The sequence below is a fragment of the Carettochelys insculpta genome, chromosome 3, assembly GCF_033958435.1.
Source record: "Carettochelys insculpta isolate YL-2023 chromosome 3, ASM3395843v1, whole genome shotgun sequence".
Classification (NCBI taxonomy): Eukaryota; Metazoa; Chordata; order Testudines; family Carettochelyidae; genus Carettochelys; species Carettochelys insculpta.
The window spans coordinates 66,244,508-66,263,072 of NC_134139.1; the positions used below are offsets into that span (position 1 = coordinate 66,244,508).

The 18,565-nt window shown below is 41.3% G+C and overlaps 2 protein-coding genes across 2 annotated transcripts in view; both read left to right on the plus strand.

Annotated features, from left to right (window-relative positions):
- Positions 1-2,523, plus strand: part of LOC142011125 (histone-lysine N-methyltransferase SMYD3-like) — a 412,110-nt gene extending 409,587 nt beyond the window's left edge. Inside the window, exons 5-6 of the mRNA XM_074990064.1 lie at positions 1,221-1,259; positions 2,410-2,523. Of these exons, the coding sequence (XP_074846165.1) occupies positions 1,221-1,259; positions 2,410-2,429 (59 nt within the window). The 3' untranslated portion in view covers positions 2,430-2,523. The remainder of the gene's footprint in view (positions 1-1,220; positions 1,260-2,409) is intronic.
- The window catches only part of LOC142011124 (histone-lysine N-methyltransferase SMYD3-like), a 359,175-nt gene continuing 343,130 nt past the window's right edge, over positions 2,521-18,565 (plus strand). The window contains exon 1 of the mRNA XM_074990063.1: positions 2,521-2,538. The gene's annotated coding sequence lies outside the window, so the exon portion shown is untranslated. The remainder of the gene's footprint in view (positions 2,539-18,565) is intronic.

Below are 18,565 nucleotides of genomic sequence, written 5' to 3' on the forward strand. Positions count from 1 at the left end.
ACAGAATCCTTTGGCGTGCTGTCGGTAGTGTGACAAGGATGCTTATTGTCATCTTTCCTGTTTTTGATCAAAATAGACTGGATTATGAACAGGACAACAGATGGCCATCAACAAGGCATTCAGTGGGCACTTTTCAAACATCTAGAAGACATTGATTTTGCTGATGATGTCACCCTTCTTTCACACTGATATGAAAACATGGAAGAAAAGGTTGTAACACTAGACAAAACTGCCTTAATGACTGGACTGAGCATTAACAAGGGAAAGACCAACACAATGAGGATCAGCCAGTCCAACAACACCATTACACTGGGAGGGGATGACCTGGAAGATGTGTAGCAATTCACTTACCTGGGGAATATTATGGACAGAGATGCAGGAACAGGTAAGTATATGATTGCTGGGATAGGGAAAGCAAAAGCAACAGCTGCATTCAAGACTCTCCATCCCATCCCATATGGAGTTCACAAATAATATCTGCGAAGACGAAACTGCGGTTCTTCAACACAAATGTGAAGAGTGTACTCTTGTACCAGTGTGAGACCTGGCATACTGAAACATCTTCAAATCGCAAGCTACAGACATTCATAAACAGATGCCATCCTTCACATCAAATGGCCAGACTTTGTCACAAATTAGGAGCTTTGGAACAGAGAAGGACAAGAACCAATCGACATTGAAAATCAAGAGGAGAAAATAGGGATGGCTTTGCCACACTCTTGGAAAACTATCTTCCAGCATAGTCCATTAAGCTCTCACATGGAATCCTCAAGGAAAATACAAAAGAGGAAGACCTTGGACAATGTGGAGAAGGTCTACTGAGATTGAAGGACAGTAACTGGGGGACTCCTGGAGTCAGCTAGAAGTTTTGTCCCAAGACAGAGTTAAGTGGAGGAGACTTGTAGATGACCTATGCTCCATGCGGAGTACAAGGAAGAAATAGTAGTAGTAATTCATGTCTATAAGGGTTTCCCATGGGACATTGAAGGTTCTGTACATTTTATCATGGTACTCAAGACAGGGCTTTGTAATTGATCATGTTCTTTTTGTGTTAAGTACGGGGTTGCTCCACCCTTACAAGCCATTCTGAGCATGAGTTAGTTTTCCTGCCACATGTGTTTTAAAGATAAGTATGTGTAATCAAATGGCATAAACTACATTTACTCACTGTGTTTTATGTAATGCAACATGTGCTTAACTTTTTTTTCCTTTCTTTGTAGGTAAGTGCGGTTTTCCTCCTCTGTGTCAGCCCATTGCTGGTAAGTATGTCCTGTACATTACATAACATTTAATTTTATGTATTTGATGGGGCATTGTCAATCTAGTCATTAAAAAATGTGGTTTGGGATACTGCACCTGTGCATAGTTGTTCTAGGTTTATAATCGCATGTCCTACTTTTCAAAGGTCCCCCCCCCCCACTCCTCCAGTTCTGTGTGAAAGACTCACCACACCAGTAAAGGGAATGAGCCAAAGAGGCAGAGGAAATAGTACAGTTGATTGAAAAATTAATTATTTTTTTTTTAGTTTAGTGACCAAGCCAAAAAAAAAAAAAAAGCCAACCTGTTTGTTTCCAGCCTAAAGGAAATAGTTTGATTCTTTTCACTGGAACATAAGAAGAAAATGTTTCAGTCAGGTAGAAGTAAATGTTTATTTGATTTTAATGTTTTTTTAAGTATTTCTGTTAGGTTTGGGATACTTTTTAATCTTTTTTTTTAATCTAACTAAATTTCAAAATAAAACATTGTTTTGAAACAAAAAGTCAAAACATTTTGTTTCCAAGCAAGTCAAAACATTTTGCTTGTAAACATCAAAGCAGACCATTTTGATATTTATGAAATTGTTGTTTTCATTTTTAACTCAGTTGAAACTATTTGCTGAATTCCACCCAAAGCAAGTTTTTGTTCATTTAGAAAATTTTTACACATTTCTGGAAGACAGCAAAATTGGTTGTGTAATTGAAAGTGTGAGACGTGCATCCTGGAGTCTTTCTGGCATTTAGAAGAATTATTCTGCCTGTGGTCTTTGAGAAATTTCTCAGCATCTCCTCTGATTCTCTTGTGTTCTAACTTGATACAAGAGCCTGTAGAATAGTAGAATATCCTAAAATAAAACTGATGTTCAGTATATAGCACTTTCTTCACTTGTGTGAATCCTGCATATCTTAGCTGAATATTGGCCAAGGAATGAATGGTAAATCAAAAGTCCATTATCAGCTTTCTTCCCCCTTTTCCCTTGAACTCCCAGTTTCTCTAGAGGCATGTAATACTTCTTGCTGTTCCCTAAAGTTTTGGAATTTTTTAATTATTGAACATAATTTGTTGTTTCTCATGGTGCTAGCACTAAGGTGGGCCCTTTCGTGTGTTCAAATGCCTCAAAAATTCACTGCATTCTATTTTATTTTATTTCAGGTCCCCTGTTTTCTTCTTGAGCATTTTTCTTTGAATTCATATGGTTCCTGGTCAGCTGATTAGACAACTCAATCCTCTTAAGTCATGGTGGTCCTTTCTTCCATTTCTTTTGCAGCTTGAACAACATCTGTAAGTTTATGACAGTCAATTTCTGATTCTAGTCTCTGAAATTTATATGCCAGACTAGTAATTTAAGTAGTTCAATTTGTGATGTTTTGTTGTTGTTTTGGTGGATAGGTGTAGCAAGGTGACATCTTCCAAAGGTTTGCTTCTCTAGCACTCCTAGTGCTTTGTGATCTTTTGTGGTCTGCTTCTGCATATTTGCAGCTGGTTTTGCTCCTTGAGTCAGCTATGCTTTTTTTCCCCAAAGATTTCCCTTTTGTTTGTGTGTGTACAGGCCTGCCAGGAGGAGGGAAGGTGGAGAGAAGGGGCAGTTGCCCCCAGGCCTGATGTTTCAAAGGGGGCTGGAGCTCCAGCTGTCGCTGCTGCTGTTGCTGTTATTTTGGCAGCAGTGGTGGCCAGTGCTCTGGGTGGTTTGAGTATTGGCCCGCTAAACCCCAGGGCTGTGAGTTGAATCCTTGAGGGGCCATTTAGGGATCTGGGGCAAATAGACCTTTAAAAAAAACAGTGGGGTGGGGGTTGGCACTTGGTCCTGCCAAGAAATCAGGGGACTAGACTTGATGACCTCCTGAGGTTCCTTCCAGCTATATGAGATGTGTAACTTAGGTTTTGCAAAACAAAAAAGCAGTATAGTAGCACTTTAAAGACTAACAAAATAATTTATTAGGTGAGCTTTCATGGGACAGACCCACTTCTTCAGACCATAGCCAGACCAGACCAGACTCGATATCAAAGGCACAGAGAACCAAAAACAGTAATCAAAGTTGACAAATCAGAAAAAAATTACCAAGATGAGCAAATCCGAGAGCAGAGGGACGGGGGCGGGTGTGTGTGGAATCAAGAATTAGATTATGAAAGCTCACCTAATAAAGTATTTTGTTAGTCTTTAAAGTGCTACTGGACTACTTTTTTGTTTTGATAGTATATAGACTAGCACGGTGCCCTCTCTGTTACTATTCAACATGCAAGGCACTACATTTAGGTTTTGCAGTTGGACTGAAGCAAAAATTAGGAGGTAGATAGTGAACAAATGAGAAATTGTGCCCTGCTTTTCGAATGCATTCTCAGCTTGGGAACCATGAATAGTCTTCCTTTTCATGTCTAGATGCGGTGACGGTGAAGGGTCCTCTGTGCTTTTCAGTTACACCATTGTCTTGCTGTAGATCAGGGTAAGAGCCACTACATATCAAAGGGACTTTTGTGGAGCTTCTAAGGAGCCTTATAATGAGTGGGTCCACACACGCGCAAGGACTGGGCTCTTCCTCTGCACAGTAAGCGACAGGATAGAGGGGTATTGTCCTGTGTAATAGAGTGTGAATAGGGTACAGAGAGCTGTGTAGAAGAATCCAGATGAAATAAAGGGAATTTTTTTGTCAGGCCACTGGACACACTAGTTGTCTTCGAGTGGCAGACTTCCCAACTAAGAAGTCAAGATGTGAAGTACTGTCATAGATTGAGAAGTGTTGGCAGGCATGGGTGACTATGCTGCAGACCTAAATAGCAATTCTAGCTTGCAACATCAGCAGTCTTTTTGGATGAATAGATGGCTTGAATAGAACCTAGAAAGAAGCTTGTAAAAATTGACTTGAACCTACACTAGTTTGGTAATGATTTTGTTCCCAGCTTATGCTCATTGAGAATCTGATATATATTTTCAATGCATTATACTTGTTCCTTCCGGGAGAAAGAAATACAGAAACATAGCTCTCGTGCTCTTCTGCACATGACACATGTTCAACACACCTTTCCATTGAGTTGTTATTCAGGTGATACCCTAGTATGAAACCAAAGGTGTCTCTTCACAGCAGTTAGCTCAGATTTTAACTTGAGTGTTACCACTAATTGGCCTCCCATCCACCCCAGAAATCTGTCTCGCTTGAGTTAAGTGGTCTGTAAGCGGTTCCCACTAGTGGCAGGGTGATTCAGTGGCTAGGCCTCTGTGGTGCCTAGGGGCCCGAGGTTTAGGCCTTCAGCCCACACCCAAGCGGCTATCATGTTAGTTTGTGGCATGGCCCCAAGAGTCTAGTTTCCCCTCCTTCGGAGAAAGGTTCTCTAGGATTCTCCCCCTTTTAGCCTGGGGGAGGGTTTGGAGGCTGCATCCTCTAGTGGCCGAGACAGTGGCAGCTCTGGCTCAGGCCCCGTGAGCATCAGAGCCAGCTCCGGCGTCTTGTCTGGTCAGCCCTAAACTGAGCTAGCTTCTCTCCCTGTATCCTGCCTCCAGGCCTGACATTGGTGGCAGGTGAAACGGGGTGAGGCTAATTGCACAAAAAGACTCTGTTTAACCCCTGCACTGCCAGGCCTTCCTCTTATTCACTTACATGGTGCTCTAAACTTGAGTTAGCTATCCTGTCAGGATATGACCACATTGCAGCTGGGAGCAAACCTCCCAGCTAGGGGAGACCAACATGTGCTAGCACCCCAAAATAACAGCGTGAACACTGCAGTTCAGGCTCACAAGCCTCGAGTGGTATGTGAGCTTCAAAGGCTGAGCTGCAACAGTTAGACCACTGGCTTTAGCGTGCTACTTTGAGCCCTACTAGCATACGTCCATGTATCTGGTCTGGGAGTATAGACATACCTTCAGGTGGGTGAGTAGAAACTTGACTGCTCAGATGATGCTGATGCTCAAATTAGTAATGCAGTAGGAATGCAGCAGCTCAAATTACAATAGTCACTGGCAGCTAATCAATCCAGTGTTTAATTTGTAATGAAAGTGATGCCAGAGCTCAAGACATTTTTTCTCATTTATAAATAAGGCTAAAAATATGCCAGACATGTCAGGGAATTCAGATTCTGTAACTTCCATTGACCTTTGTGATGTTTTCTGCCTGGGACTAGAGCTTGTAGCCAGTTCCTCCCTGCTCCAGCTTCCAGCCTGTGTCCTGGTGGGAGGACCCTGCAGATGCTTAGCCCTGTTGCTCAGGTGGGGTAGGGAACCCCCTGCAGCTCCCAGGAATGGTGAGGAGTGAAGGGATCCCACAGCAGTTCAACTCCTGTGGGCAGGGGCACCCCAGAGCTCTCAGGTGCTGAGGAACGCCCTGGAGCTGCTCAGCTACAATGTAGGGGGGACCCCAGAGCCCAGCAGATGTGGGTGCTGAACCCGCCTCCCCCTTTAGTAAGGAGCTGATCACGGCTTCTGTGAATTTTTATTGTCCATGATCTGTACATGACTTTTACTAACAATATCAGTGATAAATCGTGGTCTTACGCATGAGTTAAGCTGGTCTGCTCAGAGTGGCCATCATCCCTCATTATTCTTGACTGGGACAATAGGATGCCCTTAGAAGAGATGACAAACTGCTTTCATCCACCTTCTCCTCCCTGGACTTCTTAGACGCATCACAACATAGCAGATCACCATCGTGTGTGAGGGCAATTTGGCTTTACTGGAATCAATGGAAAACTGTGGCCATTTTTCCTTTAATGGTAGGCGTTCGTACTCCATACTTGCTAGCTAGTTTAGCTTTGATCGGAAGGACATTGCATTTTGGGACCATCCTGTTGTTCTGTGTGTGTTTAGCACAGTGAGCTCCTGGTCAATGATTAGAGTCTTCACCACTATGGTGATGCAAACAGCAAACAATAAAGAAGACACTCCTTACCCCACTGTTCTTCATTCTCAAAACAGCATGAAAGCAACTTGATTAGGAATATGGTTTAACATTTTCCCAAGTTATTGTCAATGTTATTTTCATCATAACTGGCTTCACTAAATGTTGAATTTCAGTGGAAATAATTATATATTTTCTCCATCCCAGTAGCTGTGTATTTTCTCCCTTACATGAGTGATAAAAATCAGGCCTTAATTTTTAACTCATTCTAATATAGCAGCAAACCTCCCAAAGCAGGGGTCTTCCATAAAAAACATTACCCTGGATTTGTGCATTCTAATTCAGGCCTCATCTCAGTAAAGCAACTAGATTATGAACATGTTTTTTTTTAAATCATTTTTGTCTCCCCTGTTATTTTAATACATCTCAGTCACACTCTGACCCTAATAACACCTTTGCTTCTGAAGGTAATTGTAATTTCTTGTGCAGAAGAAGGAATTCTGTGATTTTTTTGTAATGGTTTTCTTAGTTACGTCACCATGATTCTCTTCTCTTAGGAGTCCAGTAGGCCAGTGGCTCTCAGTTAGTGGTATGCATACCCCAAGGGTACAAAGAGGTCTTGCAGGGGAATGCATCAACTCATCTCAATATTGTCTTTGTTTAAAAGCACAAGTGAAGTCACTACAAACTATAATGTAGGGAACGACTAGTTTATGATGCTATATATGCTATAAACTGAAGTGTAAGAGCAGTATTTATGTTCCCATCAATTTATAATTGCATGGTAATAAAAAAGACAAAGCAGTTTTTCATCAACAATGGGGCTGTGACACCTTCGTATATTTGTCTGATTTTGTAAGCAAGCAGCTTTGGAGTGAGGTGAAACATAAGACATATCGGACTCCTGAAAAAAGGTACTGTCATCTGGGAAGTCTGTGAACCCCCTTGCTACTCAGACTGTGTGTTCTTATATGTTCTTATATGCCATTCTCTTTCCTGGATATGGATTGCCTGACTGCAGTCAAATGGAATTTTTTTGCTTGCTATTATTTACAGTATTATGTTGCCCCCCTTGAATAATTCTGTGAGTGAAAATGTCTTAAGTAGGAAGCTTTATGCTGTAAGCTCTCACCAGAAAGTTATAGCTCATGACTGTGCTAGAGAAAATATTGGCCATTTTGGAGTGCGGAACCCAACCCTTTGCACTGAGGTACATTCCTTTGTGTTAGTAATATCGCATGGTTTTGCAGTAGTTTCATAATGGTGTAACCCCATTACCCCCAACCCTCAACCCCACTACCCTTTTGAGCATCCCACAGTGCAAATATTGAGCACCTTTCTGAGCATCACACAGGGCAAATATTACTTATACATTAATAAAATTGAATATATTTGTAGTATGGATAAATGAACATCTCAGTTTCAAATGTACTTTTAATTTTGATCTTATTTTTAAAAGTGGGGGGCAAACCAGCTTCAAGATCAATAAAGCAAAACTGAAGCTGGGTGTAGTTTGAGGGAGAGGCTGGAAAAATGAGACTTGAAAGAAGAATTCTTGGGGTGGTTGGCACCATCTGTTGACTGCTGTAGTGCTGCTCTGTCATGGCTCTGGCTGCATTGAAAGAGGTAAGGTCTTTAGACAGTGTGTTCTCAGCTGCTTCCCTATTGCTGCAATATGATGCATATTAAATAAATTAGAAAAGCATGATATGAAATAAACTGTTACTTATTTCCGTACATGTGGGTGAGCTTCATGTTCCAGAGGCCTTCTGCTTGTAGCAGTGATGTCAAAGAATTCTTACTTCTGGAGTGTCATGGTAGAACAAAGGCTACGCCAAGGATACCTCTCTGGAGGAGGGAACACCAGTTGTTAGGAAGAGGCAGGTGTTAGTAGTGGGTGATTCGATTATTAGAAATACAGACAATTGGGTTTGTGATGACCGGGAGAACCGTATGGTGACTTGCCTGCCTGGTGTGAAGGTTGTGGATCTTTTAAGGCGTCTAGACAGACTTATATGCAGTAGTGGGGAGGAGCTGGTGGTTGTGGTACAAGTAGGTACCAATGACGTAGGGGAGGGTAGGAGAGATGTTCTGGAGGCCAAATTTAGTTTGCTAGGAAGGAGACTGAAATCCAGGACCTCTATGGTGGCATTCTCAGAAATGCTTCCAGTTCCCTGCGCAGGGCCAGGTAGGCAGGCAGAACTTCAGAGTCTCAATGCATGGATGAGACAATGGTGTAGGGAAGAAGGGTTTAGATTTATTAGGAACTGGGGACACTTTTGGGGTAGGGGGAGCCTATACAGGAAGGATGGGGTCCACCTAAACCAAGGTGGATCCAGGCTGCTGGCATTAAACATTAAAAAGGTCGTAGAGCAGTGTTTAAACTAAGAGAGGGGAAAGCCGATTGGTGTGGAGAAGCACGTGGATCGGACGGAGATTTCTCTTAGGCAAGACTCCATTGATAGAGATTCTCTAGAATTCAGTCAGAAAGAGAAGAAGGGAGATGATAGAGTATGGGCCAGATCAGATGAGAAAAAATCGCATGTAAAAGAATCCAATACGTTAGGGAAGGGCAGGCATATGAATAGTGGTAGTTTTTTAAAGTGCTTTAGCACGGCTTACTCTCTGTTACAAATGCTAGAAGTCTGTCTAATAAGATGGGTGCATTAGAGTACCTCATATCAAAGGAGGAGATGAACATAATAGGCATCACGGAAACCTGGTGCAATAAGGACAATCTGTGGGACACGATCATACCGGGATATAAAATATATCGGAAGGACAGAATGGGTCGAGTGTGTGGTGGAGTGGTACTCTATGTGAAAGATAATGTAGAACCAAATGAAATAAAAATCCTAAATGAATCAAAATGTTCCATAGAATCACTATGGATAGCAATTCCTTCCTCTCATGGGAATATAGCACTAGGGATATATTATCGACCACCTGACCAGGACAGTGATAGTGATGCTGAAATGCTAAGGGAGATTAGAGAGGCTATCAAAATAAAAAACTCACTAATAATGGAGGATTTCAGTTATCCCCGTATTGACTGGGTACATGTCACCTCAGGAAGGGATTCAGAGGGAAAATTTCTTGATACCTTAAATGACTGCTTCTTGGAGGAGCTGGTACAGGAACCCACCAGGGGAGAGGCAATTCTTGATTTAGTACTGAGTGGAACACAGGATCTGGTCCAAGAGGTAACTATTACAGGACCGCTTGGAAATAGTGACCATAACATAATAACATTTAATATTCCTGTGTGGAGAAGAACACTGCAACAGTCCAACACTCTGGTACTTAATTTCAAAAAGGGGAATTACACAAAAATGAGGAAGTTAGTTAAGCAGAAATTAAAAGGTAGAGTAACTAGAATAAAATCCCTGCAAGCTTCATGGAAACTTTTCAAAGATACCATATTAGAGGCCCAACTTAAATGTATACCCCAAATTAAAAAACACAGTAAGAGACCTAAAAAAGAGCCACCATGGCTTAACAACCATGTAAAAGAGGCAGTGAGAGATAAAAAGGCATCTTTTAAAAAGTGGAAGTCAAATCCTAGTGATCAAAATAGAAAGGAACATAAACACTGCCAAATTAAAAGTAAAAATATAATAAGAAAAGCCAAAAAAGATTATGAGGAACAGTTAGCCATAAATTCAAAAAACAATAGTAAACTGTTTTTTAAGTACATTAGAAGCAGGAAGCCTGCTCAAAAAGCAGTGGGGCCCCTGGACAGTAGAGACATAAAAGGAGCAGTCAAGGAAGAGAATGCCATTGTGGAAAAACTAAATGATTTCTTTGCTTCAGTCTTCACGGCTGAGGATGTTAGAGAGATTCCCAAATCTGAGCCGCCCTTTATGGGTGACAAATCTGAGGAACTGTCCCAGACTGAAGTATCATTAGAGGAGGTTTTAGAACTAATTGATGGGCTAAACAATCACAAGTCTCTGGGACCGGATGGAATTCACCCAAGGGTTCTGAGAGAACTCAAATGTGAAATTGTGGAACTATTAACGGTGGTGTGTAACCTATCCTTTAAATCAGCTTCGGTACCCAATGATTGGAAGACAGCTAATATAACACCAATATTTAAAAAGGGCTCTAAAGGAGACCCTAGCAATTATAGACTGGTAAATCTAATGTCAGTACCGGGCAAATTAGTAGAAACAATAGTAAAGAATAAAATTGTCAGACACGTAAAGGAACATGATTTGTGGAGCAAAAGTCAACATAGTTTCTGTAAAGGGAACTTGTGTCTTACTAATCTATTAGAGTTCTCTGAAGGGGTTAACAAGCATGTGGACAGGGGGATCCAGTAGACATAGTATACTTAGATTTCCAGAAAGCCTTTGACACGGTCCTTCACCAAAGGCTCTTATGTAAATTAGGTTGTCATGGGATAGGAGGAAAGATCCTTTCATGGATTGGGAACTGGTTAAAAGACAGGAAACAAAGGGTAGGAATAAATGGTAAATTTTCACAATGGAAAGGGGTAACTAGTGGTGTTCCCCAAGGGTCAGTCCTGGGATGAATCTTGTTCAACTTATTCGTCAATAATCTAGAGAAAGGGGTAAGCAGTGAGATGGCAAAGTTTGCAGATGACACCAAACTGTTCAGGATAGTCAAAACCAAAGCAGACTGTGAAGAACTTCAAAAAGATCTCAGCAAACTGAGTGATTGGGCAGCAAAATGGCAAATGAAATTTAATGTGGGTAAGTGTAAGGTAATGCACATTGGGAAAAATAACCCCAGTTATACATACAATATGATGGGGGCAAATTTAGCTACAACAGATCAGGAAAGGGATCTTGGAATTATAGTGGATAATTCTCTGAAAACATCCACGCAGTGTGCAGCGGCAGTCAGTAAAGCAAGTAGGACGTTAGAAATAATTAAAAAAGGGATAGAAAAGAAGACAAAGAATATCTTACTTCCCCTATATAAAACTATGGTACACCCACATCTTGAGTACTGTGTGCAGATGTGGTCTCTTCACCTCAAAAAAGATATATTGGCGTTAGAAAAGGTTCAGAAAAGGGCAACTAAAATGATTAAGGATTTGGAACGGGTCCCGCATGAGGAGAGGCTAGAGAGACTGGGACTTTTCAGTCTAGAAAAGAGGAGACTGAGGGGCGATATGATAGAGGTATATAAAATCATGAATGGTGTGGAGAAAGTGAATACAGAAAAGTTACTTACTTGTTCCCATAATATAAGAACTAGAGGACACCAAATGAAATTAATGGGTAGCAGGTTCAAAACTAATAAAAGAAAGTTTTTCTTCACGCAGCACACAGTCAACCTGTGGAACTCCTTACCAGAGGATGCTGTGGAGGCCAGGACTCTAACAGAGTTTAAAAAAGAGCTCGATAAATATTTGGAGGTTAGGTCCACAGATGGCTATTAGCAAGGGGTAAGGTATGGTGCCTAGCCTTTTGTTGAAGGCGGGAGATGGATGGCAGGAGACAAATCGCTTGATAATTGTCTTGGGTTCACCTCCTCTGGGGCACCAGGCATTGGCTACTGTCGGCAGACAGGATACAGGGCTAGATGGACCTTTGGTCTGACCCAGTATGGCCGTTCTTATGTTCTTACACTCTTTGCTACTTCAAGCAAGAGAAAATGATTGAACACATGGTACTGCCCTTTCTTCTCTTTGTTGTTTGACTCTACAGAAATATATTTAATGGGCTTTTTCAAAAAGATTTTTAAAAATGTTGAATAAATATGGCCTCAAACCCATTCCCAACTACTGTCATTTAAATGTCAATTATATTTCACAGACGTGATGCAGCTAGGTGGATGGAAAATTATACAGTTTTTCAACAAAATGGGTAGAAAGCCACTTTGACAGTAAACCTTTAAAATAAAATTGATTTCAGTTATAACTCCCCTCACCCCTCAGCATTTTCTCTTGACCGTGGGATGGTGTCTCTGAGGGCCAAATTTACTGTTGATATATTTGGAGTATGCAGAATACTGTAGGTCTATGACACACTTAAAAAGCATACCAACTTTTTCAGCGCTACAGAATTAAATACATGTTTGCCAAGGTGTCGTGTGTTGTTTGTTATGACCTTATAGTTAAGGTCATCCAATAATTTTACATTTTCCTTCTCAGTTTCACTCAGCTTTCTTAAAGAAGGAAAAGAAGATCAGGCACTAAACCCTTTTGTCTTGAAAATTTCAGTTCCTAAGTCTCAGACCAGATGATCATTTTGTTTTATTTGAAGTTGTTTTTTTGGTGAGAACTTCAGGGAAATGATCAAAGCCATTTGGAGGTATAAAGCCAGGGAAGTTTAACAAGCTTTTGGTTTTTAGAAATTGTGTCTAGTACTGTTTGAATGTTTCCTTATGATCTGGTGTCTTGCCAACATTAAAATTGTTTTTGAGTTTTATGAATACTAAATCTCATCCCAAACAGAAAACAGCATTCCGCCTCTCCTTTTTATTTTGCTCATTAAAGAAGATCTCCACATTTTGGAGGGAGAAGGGGAGGAGGATGAATTTAGGGCTGGCAAAAGGCACATTGACAAGCCTGTAGGAAAAAAATCCCTCTATCCACAGAACAAGTACAGTAGGGGCAACACCAGTGCAGGCTGTCTCACAATGCTGTAATGATAGGCTTCAAGAACCCTGACCTGGAACAGTCACACCTATGTGAGAGAATGTTTTGGTCTCCAAGACTTTTGTTTCTGGGCCCAGAACTGCCCATTCTGTGGCTTCCAAGACTGGAGCACCCAAGGGGAAAAAACATCCACTGGCAGCTCCCGCTACCCCCAGCACCTCCCACCTGCCAGGCCCTGTGGATGAGCACTTCTTCCTCCCTCCCTGTTCCTCTTGCTTGCTGCAAGCAGCTGTTTTGCAGCATTTGGGAGGATCTGGAGAAAGGGAGAGGAATGAGGACATCATGTGCTGTGGAGGCGGGGGCAGAATGGGGTGGAAAGGCGGGGGAGTGAAATGGGAGGAAGGGGTGGGGATGAGGCCTTGGTGGAGTGTGGGCAGCGCCTGGGGCAGAGCCAGGGTTCGAGTACTCCCTAGCGTTTGTGAAAATCAGCACCTATGCTTTGGCTTGCCTGTAGACACTGGCAATCCAGTTTCCAAGTAATGCTAGTTGCGATGGAGGTTTGCACAACGTTGGATGCTTGGTTGCTAGGTACTGTGTGAAGACTTCCCAAGAGCACTGGAGGTGGAACAGCAACTGGATGGTAACCTTACCTATTAGTCACAACCAAACTGGCCTGGAGTCTAATCAGCAATCTCTGGGTGAATTGCTATTTCCCACAACCTTTTCCCTGAGGTATCTGTTCCTCCTTACACTGCCTAAGGCTTTGAAAAATAACCACTTAAATATGTCGTCCAATCTGAAGAGGCCAAGTGCAGACCTGCAATGAACATGGGTGACCTGTGTCATGGCAATGTGAAATAAGTGCCAAAGCAGTTCACTTACTGTATTATGCTGAAGCATTGTACGTGGCTAAAAAGGCCAATTCTTGAGTGACAGTTCTTGCCACAAACAGTGCAGGCTTAAAAGGCCCTGGACCTGAAGATGTAGCAGGGCACTACTAACTCTTCAGGCCTCCTGTACTTTCCCATCACTCTCTAATCTTCAACTCTTCTTGAATGCCAGTGTGACCTGTTGCCACTTGCATTTGACCAGCTTGCAGGATTACTGCTGAAAGCTTTCTAGTCCCTCTTGCAAATGTCCTTGAACACATGCATCCCAGAAAATAGTTTACAGTGATCATGTGGACAGGTCCTTAATCCTGCATGCATACTCTAGCAATGATACCATAAGGCATTTTAAAACTGAACCTGGTTTTTATGTTGCAGATCAAACTAAAAATTCAACTTACAATTTAGAAAAAAAAAAGTTGTACTTTTAAAAATTGACTGTTATGTGGCTGCAACAAAATACAAATTATGTTTCTGCAGTGATCCTCCAGGCATATTGCCATGGGGTTCGTACTAAGAAACTGGCATTTCTTAAGCCTGAATGTACTCAAAATAGAACCACACTGCAACCGTATGGTTTTCAGTGACCCATTGCTTGACTGAGTCAAAATAGGCTGTCAGCTTAATCCTGAACACAGTGACTGACTTACCTATGTAGCATCACATACGTGCAGTACAGGTTGAACCTCTGTAATCTGGAACACTCTCATCTGGCAGCATCCACAATGTGGCATGATTTCAGTTTACTGGACAACCACTTATCACAGTTGTGACCACCACTCCTGACTCTCAGTGTTCTGTGCTGTTATTTAGCTGTAATTTACCCCTATAAATGTCTTCTAGGAGCCCAGTAAGCAGTGGAAGTGGTGGTAATGCTGCTAGACAGTATTGACCTCTTGTGGTCCAGCAAATTCTCTCGTTCAGCATTGGTCAAGTCCCAAGGGTGCTGGATCAGAGAGGTTCAACCTGTGCTACTCTGTAGTGGTAGTACTGTACTGTTACATGTCTGCACCTTTCTGCATCAGGGGTTCAGGTTCTTGGTGGGGGTTATATGGGGGACGTGTTCATGCCCAGGTTTATAGTCAAAGAACAGTCATTACTGGGTATCTAGATACACATTGTTCCAGGTGGCCTCACCTTGCACAAATGCCCCATAGCCAAGTTCACATGCCTACACTCTCTGTGTTGGCTCTTCCGTGGCTCAGTGGCTCTTAACCTCTTCTTGTGGGCTCAGCCTGAAAGTGTAGCTGGTAGATGTTTCTTCAGACTTTCAGAGGATTGTATGAGAAGATGAGTGGCAGAGGCAATGAGAAGAGCTGGAGGGAAAGCACATCACCTTTGTCCCATAGCTGAACACAAAAAAACCCACCAAAACCTCCAGGTTTTGGGATTGTGTTCTCTCTAGTGTCCATTAGATGTCAGTGGTGTTTTAAAAATGCTGCTTAATCTGTTTTGTGACAGGAGGAAATGCTGCTCCAATTCCAAACACATGACTACAGTTGACTGCCGTGCTTGGTGTGTGGTACAGTAAACTCTTGAAATGTGAGAGTCAAGCGCAACTCAAAATCTCTCTCCCCCCTGGCCCTGGCTCAACCCCCACCCAGCCCCTTTCAACCCCCCATAGCCCTGCTCACTACCTGCACCTGGCTCCAGCTCACTCCGCACCCCAGCGCCTGGCTCATCACCCTTCCAGCATGGATCTGGCTCAACCCCCCGTCCCAGTTCAACCCCTCTGCTGGCTAACGGCACAAGCATGGCTCCAGCTCACCATCCCTGCCCGTGGCTCTGGCTCATACCCCGCACCTACCCCCCCCCCCATGCGTGGCTCTGGCTCACCACCCCCACATGCAGCCCTGATTCCATCCATTCCATTTCCTCTACTTTCTGGCATTTCTAACGTGTAATTTATAACTGTGTTGTACCTATAATTGTTTTGCTTGTGTTATCCGGGAAATCATGCTGAATGATTGCAGTGGTCTATTCTGGCCTTAAAATCTAGCTATCACCATTCTCTTATATAGTGAAACAATCACTAGGATCTACACTAAAATAAAATAGGTGAAGTTGCCATGACCTTGAGGATTCCTGAATAAGAGAAATTTCAAATATATGTACCCAGCAGTATTTGGTCAGTTTCATTAGCTTCTCTTGGTAATTTGTGGCATCAGTCTTAGTTTTTCCCCTGTTCAAAATAACCACCATTTCCCATTACTTTAGTGGGATTTTAGACACACAATGGCTTCAGTAAACACTCCTAATTTTGGGGGCACCTAGTTCTGTATTTAAGCACCTACATAAACAGTATGATTTTTAGAAGAGGTGGACGCTTGCTATTCTCATATCTGTTCATAATTACGCTCCTGGAAAAGTATCCCAGTTGTCATTTAAGTAGGTACCCGTTCTTTGGGCGCACAAGTCTGCAAGTACCAGTTTTATGGTTTATCATTTGAACTATATATAGCAACCGTTAAAAATGTCCCTATCTTAGATTTTTTCTGTAGATCCCATCACCCGAGTATCTCAGTAAACAATTACAAACGAGATTGAATTTTTAGATTGGCATTATTGATTTGCTAACCCATGACACCTGCTCTAGAGCTGTTATAATCTTATCTACAAATATATTCATGCACACGTGTATATGTATAGACTTTTTAAAATTAGTGTTATTGAGCCTGTTTACTGTAAGGAGACCTTCAGAGTTGATGAATTTTATTTTGTCAGTGTAGCTGTTAAAAGGTAAACTTGGATGAGGGGGAGGGGGCAATGATCCCTTTGTACATTAAGCATAATCACTACAAGAACAAACCCTAATTTTTTGAGTTTAAAGCTTTTGTGGGGGAACAATTACTGTGCCTGTAAATTAGATGCTTTTCCTAATGAAATAACTGGGCAATTGTTTTAGCTTTGTCAGATAAGAAAAGGATTCATATTGGCAGAGGAAGGTAGAATCATGCTATTCTTGCTGGCATTTTTCCCAGTTCTAAAAGAAAATAGACCGTGAGCATGTTTTGATTCAGATTCACCTCAACCTCTAATAAAGGCATCTTTTGTCCCAGTGTTTTTTTTCAGCTCCTCTTTTCCACCTCTTTTATTAGAGCTTAAATAAAGACTGCTCCACTAACCTGACTTGTGGCTTCTGACAGAAAATCTCTGGGGGCATTTGGATTTCTCAAACAATGAAGAATCATTACACTCATCCTTCCTGGGGTTGCAGCATTTTACCTGAGAGTTTTGTTTTAGGGAAAGGAAATGGCTGAATTCACCCTATTAATTTTCCCTGAAAATATTCCTGGACTTTGAAAATGCCAGTGCATCTATCATAGAATTCTTCTGGGAAGATCTAGTTTTAACTTGAGCGTCCTGACATATGAATTCAATGGACCCAAATACATGATATGTTAAGTAACTTCATGTGCAGGTATCACCAACACAAGTGGTAAAATAGGAGGTAATTGTTCCCAAACAGATTGTCCTTTGCCAACCAGCAATACCTTCATGTGCAAATTAACCAGACAACATAGTGCACATGATTCTGCAAACTACACTCAACCGTCTGTTGAGCCAGTTGTCTTTATAATGCTTTAGCAGTTAAAAGCAGAGCTTCACAGACCTGAAACTTGATTTGAAAATAATTCTAAGATATATAAGTCTGACATTTTGCATTGTATTTTCTAATTTATTAATCTGTAGTACCAATTTTTTAAAAAATTTATAGTAAGATCTCCCCAAATAGATGTCACTAGCAAAGAGGGAATGAGCCTGTGGTATTTTAAAAAAATCTATGGGGCAAATATTTTTCCCCAATATTTTATTTTTAAAATTTCATCATTTTAAAGCCAATCTAAGGATTTTGGAGCAACTGATTCATGATATTTGAATGCATGGGGGTGACGGAACTGAGAAAGTGAAGAGCATCTGAAAAGACCTCGTTATGAAACAAGTAGGCATCTAACTCAAGGAGTCTTTGAGATAGTTTAAAAATATTTATTGAAATGTGTTATTTAATTTTTTTTAAATTTTTGTTGTGCAATTTTTGGTTTTCAGTAACAACCATCTTTTTAAATTCTCGATTGTGGAGGTTTTCATGAGAAGGGAAAGCCTGAACGTTTTCAGCAACAATGATATTTTTCCTTATGAAACTTTCCATCTAGTGAAAAGCCATTTTTAATTAAAACCAGTTGCAGTAGAATATTTTGACCAGCTCTGATAAATATCTTAGTTCCCAAATTACTTGGAAAGAGACTGAGCCAAATGCCAGAGTGACTCTAAATTGGTGTAACTTTCATATTTATAGCCATCTTGGAGTCTGTTGTACCGATTTAAAATCGCAACCAGATTCGGGTATAAAACTAAGCACCTATCTTTTATCCATCCTCTTTGAATTTGGTCTACAGAGTCTAAAGAAGCCTATTAGTTGAGTGCAAGGGAACTGGTGGAAGGGTTTCTGTTTCACTAACTTAAACTCCTCTTTGCATTTGGGAGTACAATCAAGTCAAGAACAAGCTGGTGAAATACTGGCCAACCTAACATTTAGGGTCGATAAACTCTTGTACATGTCAAGAATGAAGTACAGAATGAGGTTTAGCAATTTCTCTTTTCCCATGTCTGAATGCTGCTCACACTACACATGCACATCAAGGTCCAGGATATACATAAGACAGGTGCAAATTGTGACATGACTGGATTTGTAAAATAAATATGAGAACCATTTCTGTAATCACTGTATTAAGTTTGCACCATATCTTGTGCCAAGTGGGCCAAGTGTGATGTCTAATGAAAGCTGGTGATTCACTGAATCTGTTGTTGCTGCTTATATTTCTGTATCATGTTTGTATGTGAAGTTATACATATTAGTTCTGTATTTGTAGTTAAAGAAGTTAGTTCTGGAAGAACACAATGGAAGGCAGGAGAATCTACTGTGAAGAACACTTAGTCATGTAAAGCTGAGTAGAGTCTAATCCACATCCCAGAAATGTTGTTGGGATGTGCTCTCTGATCATGTAGGCAATGGCAGAATGCCC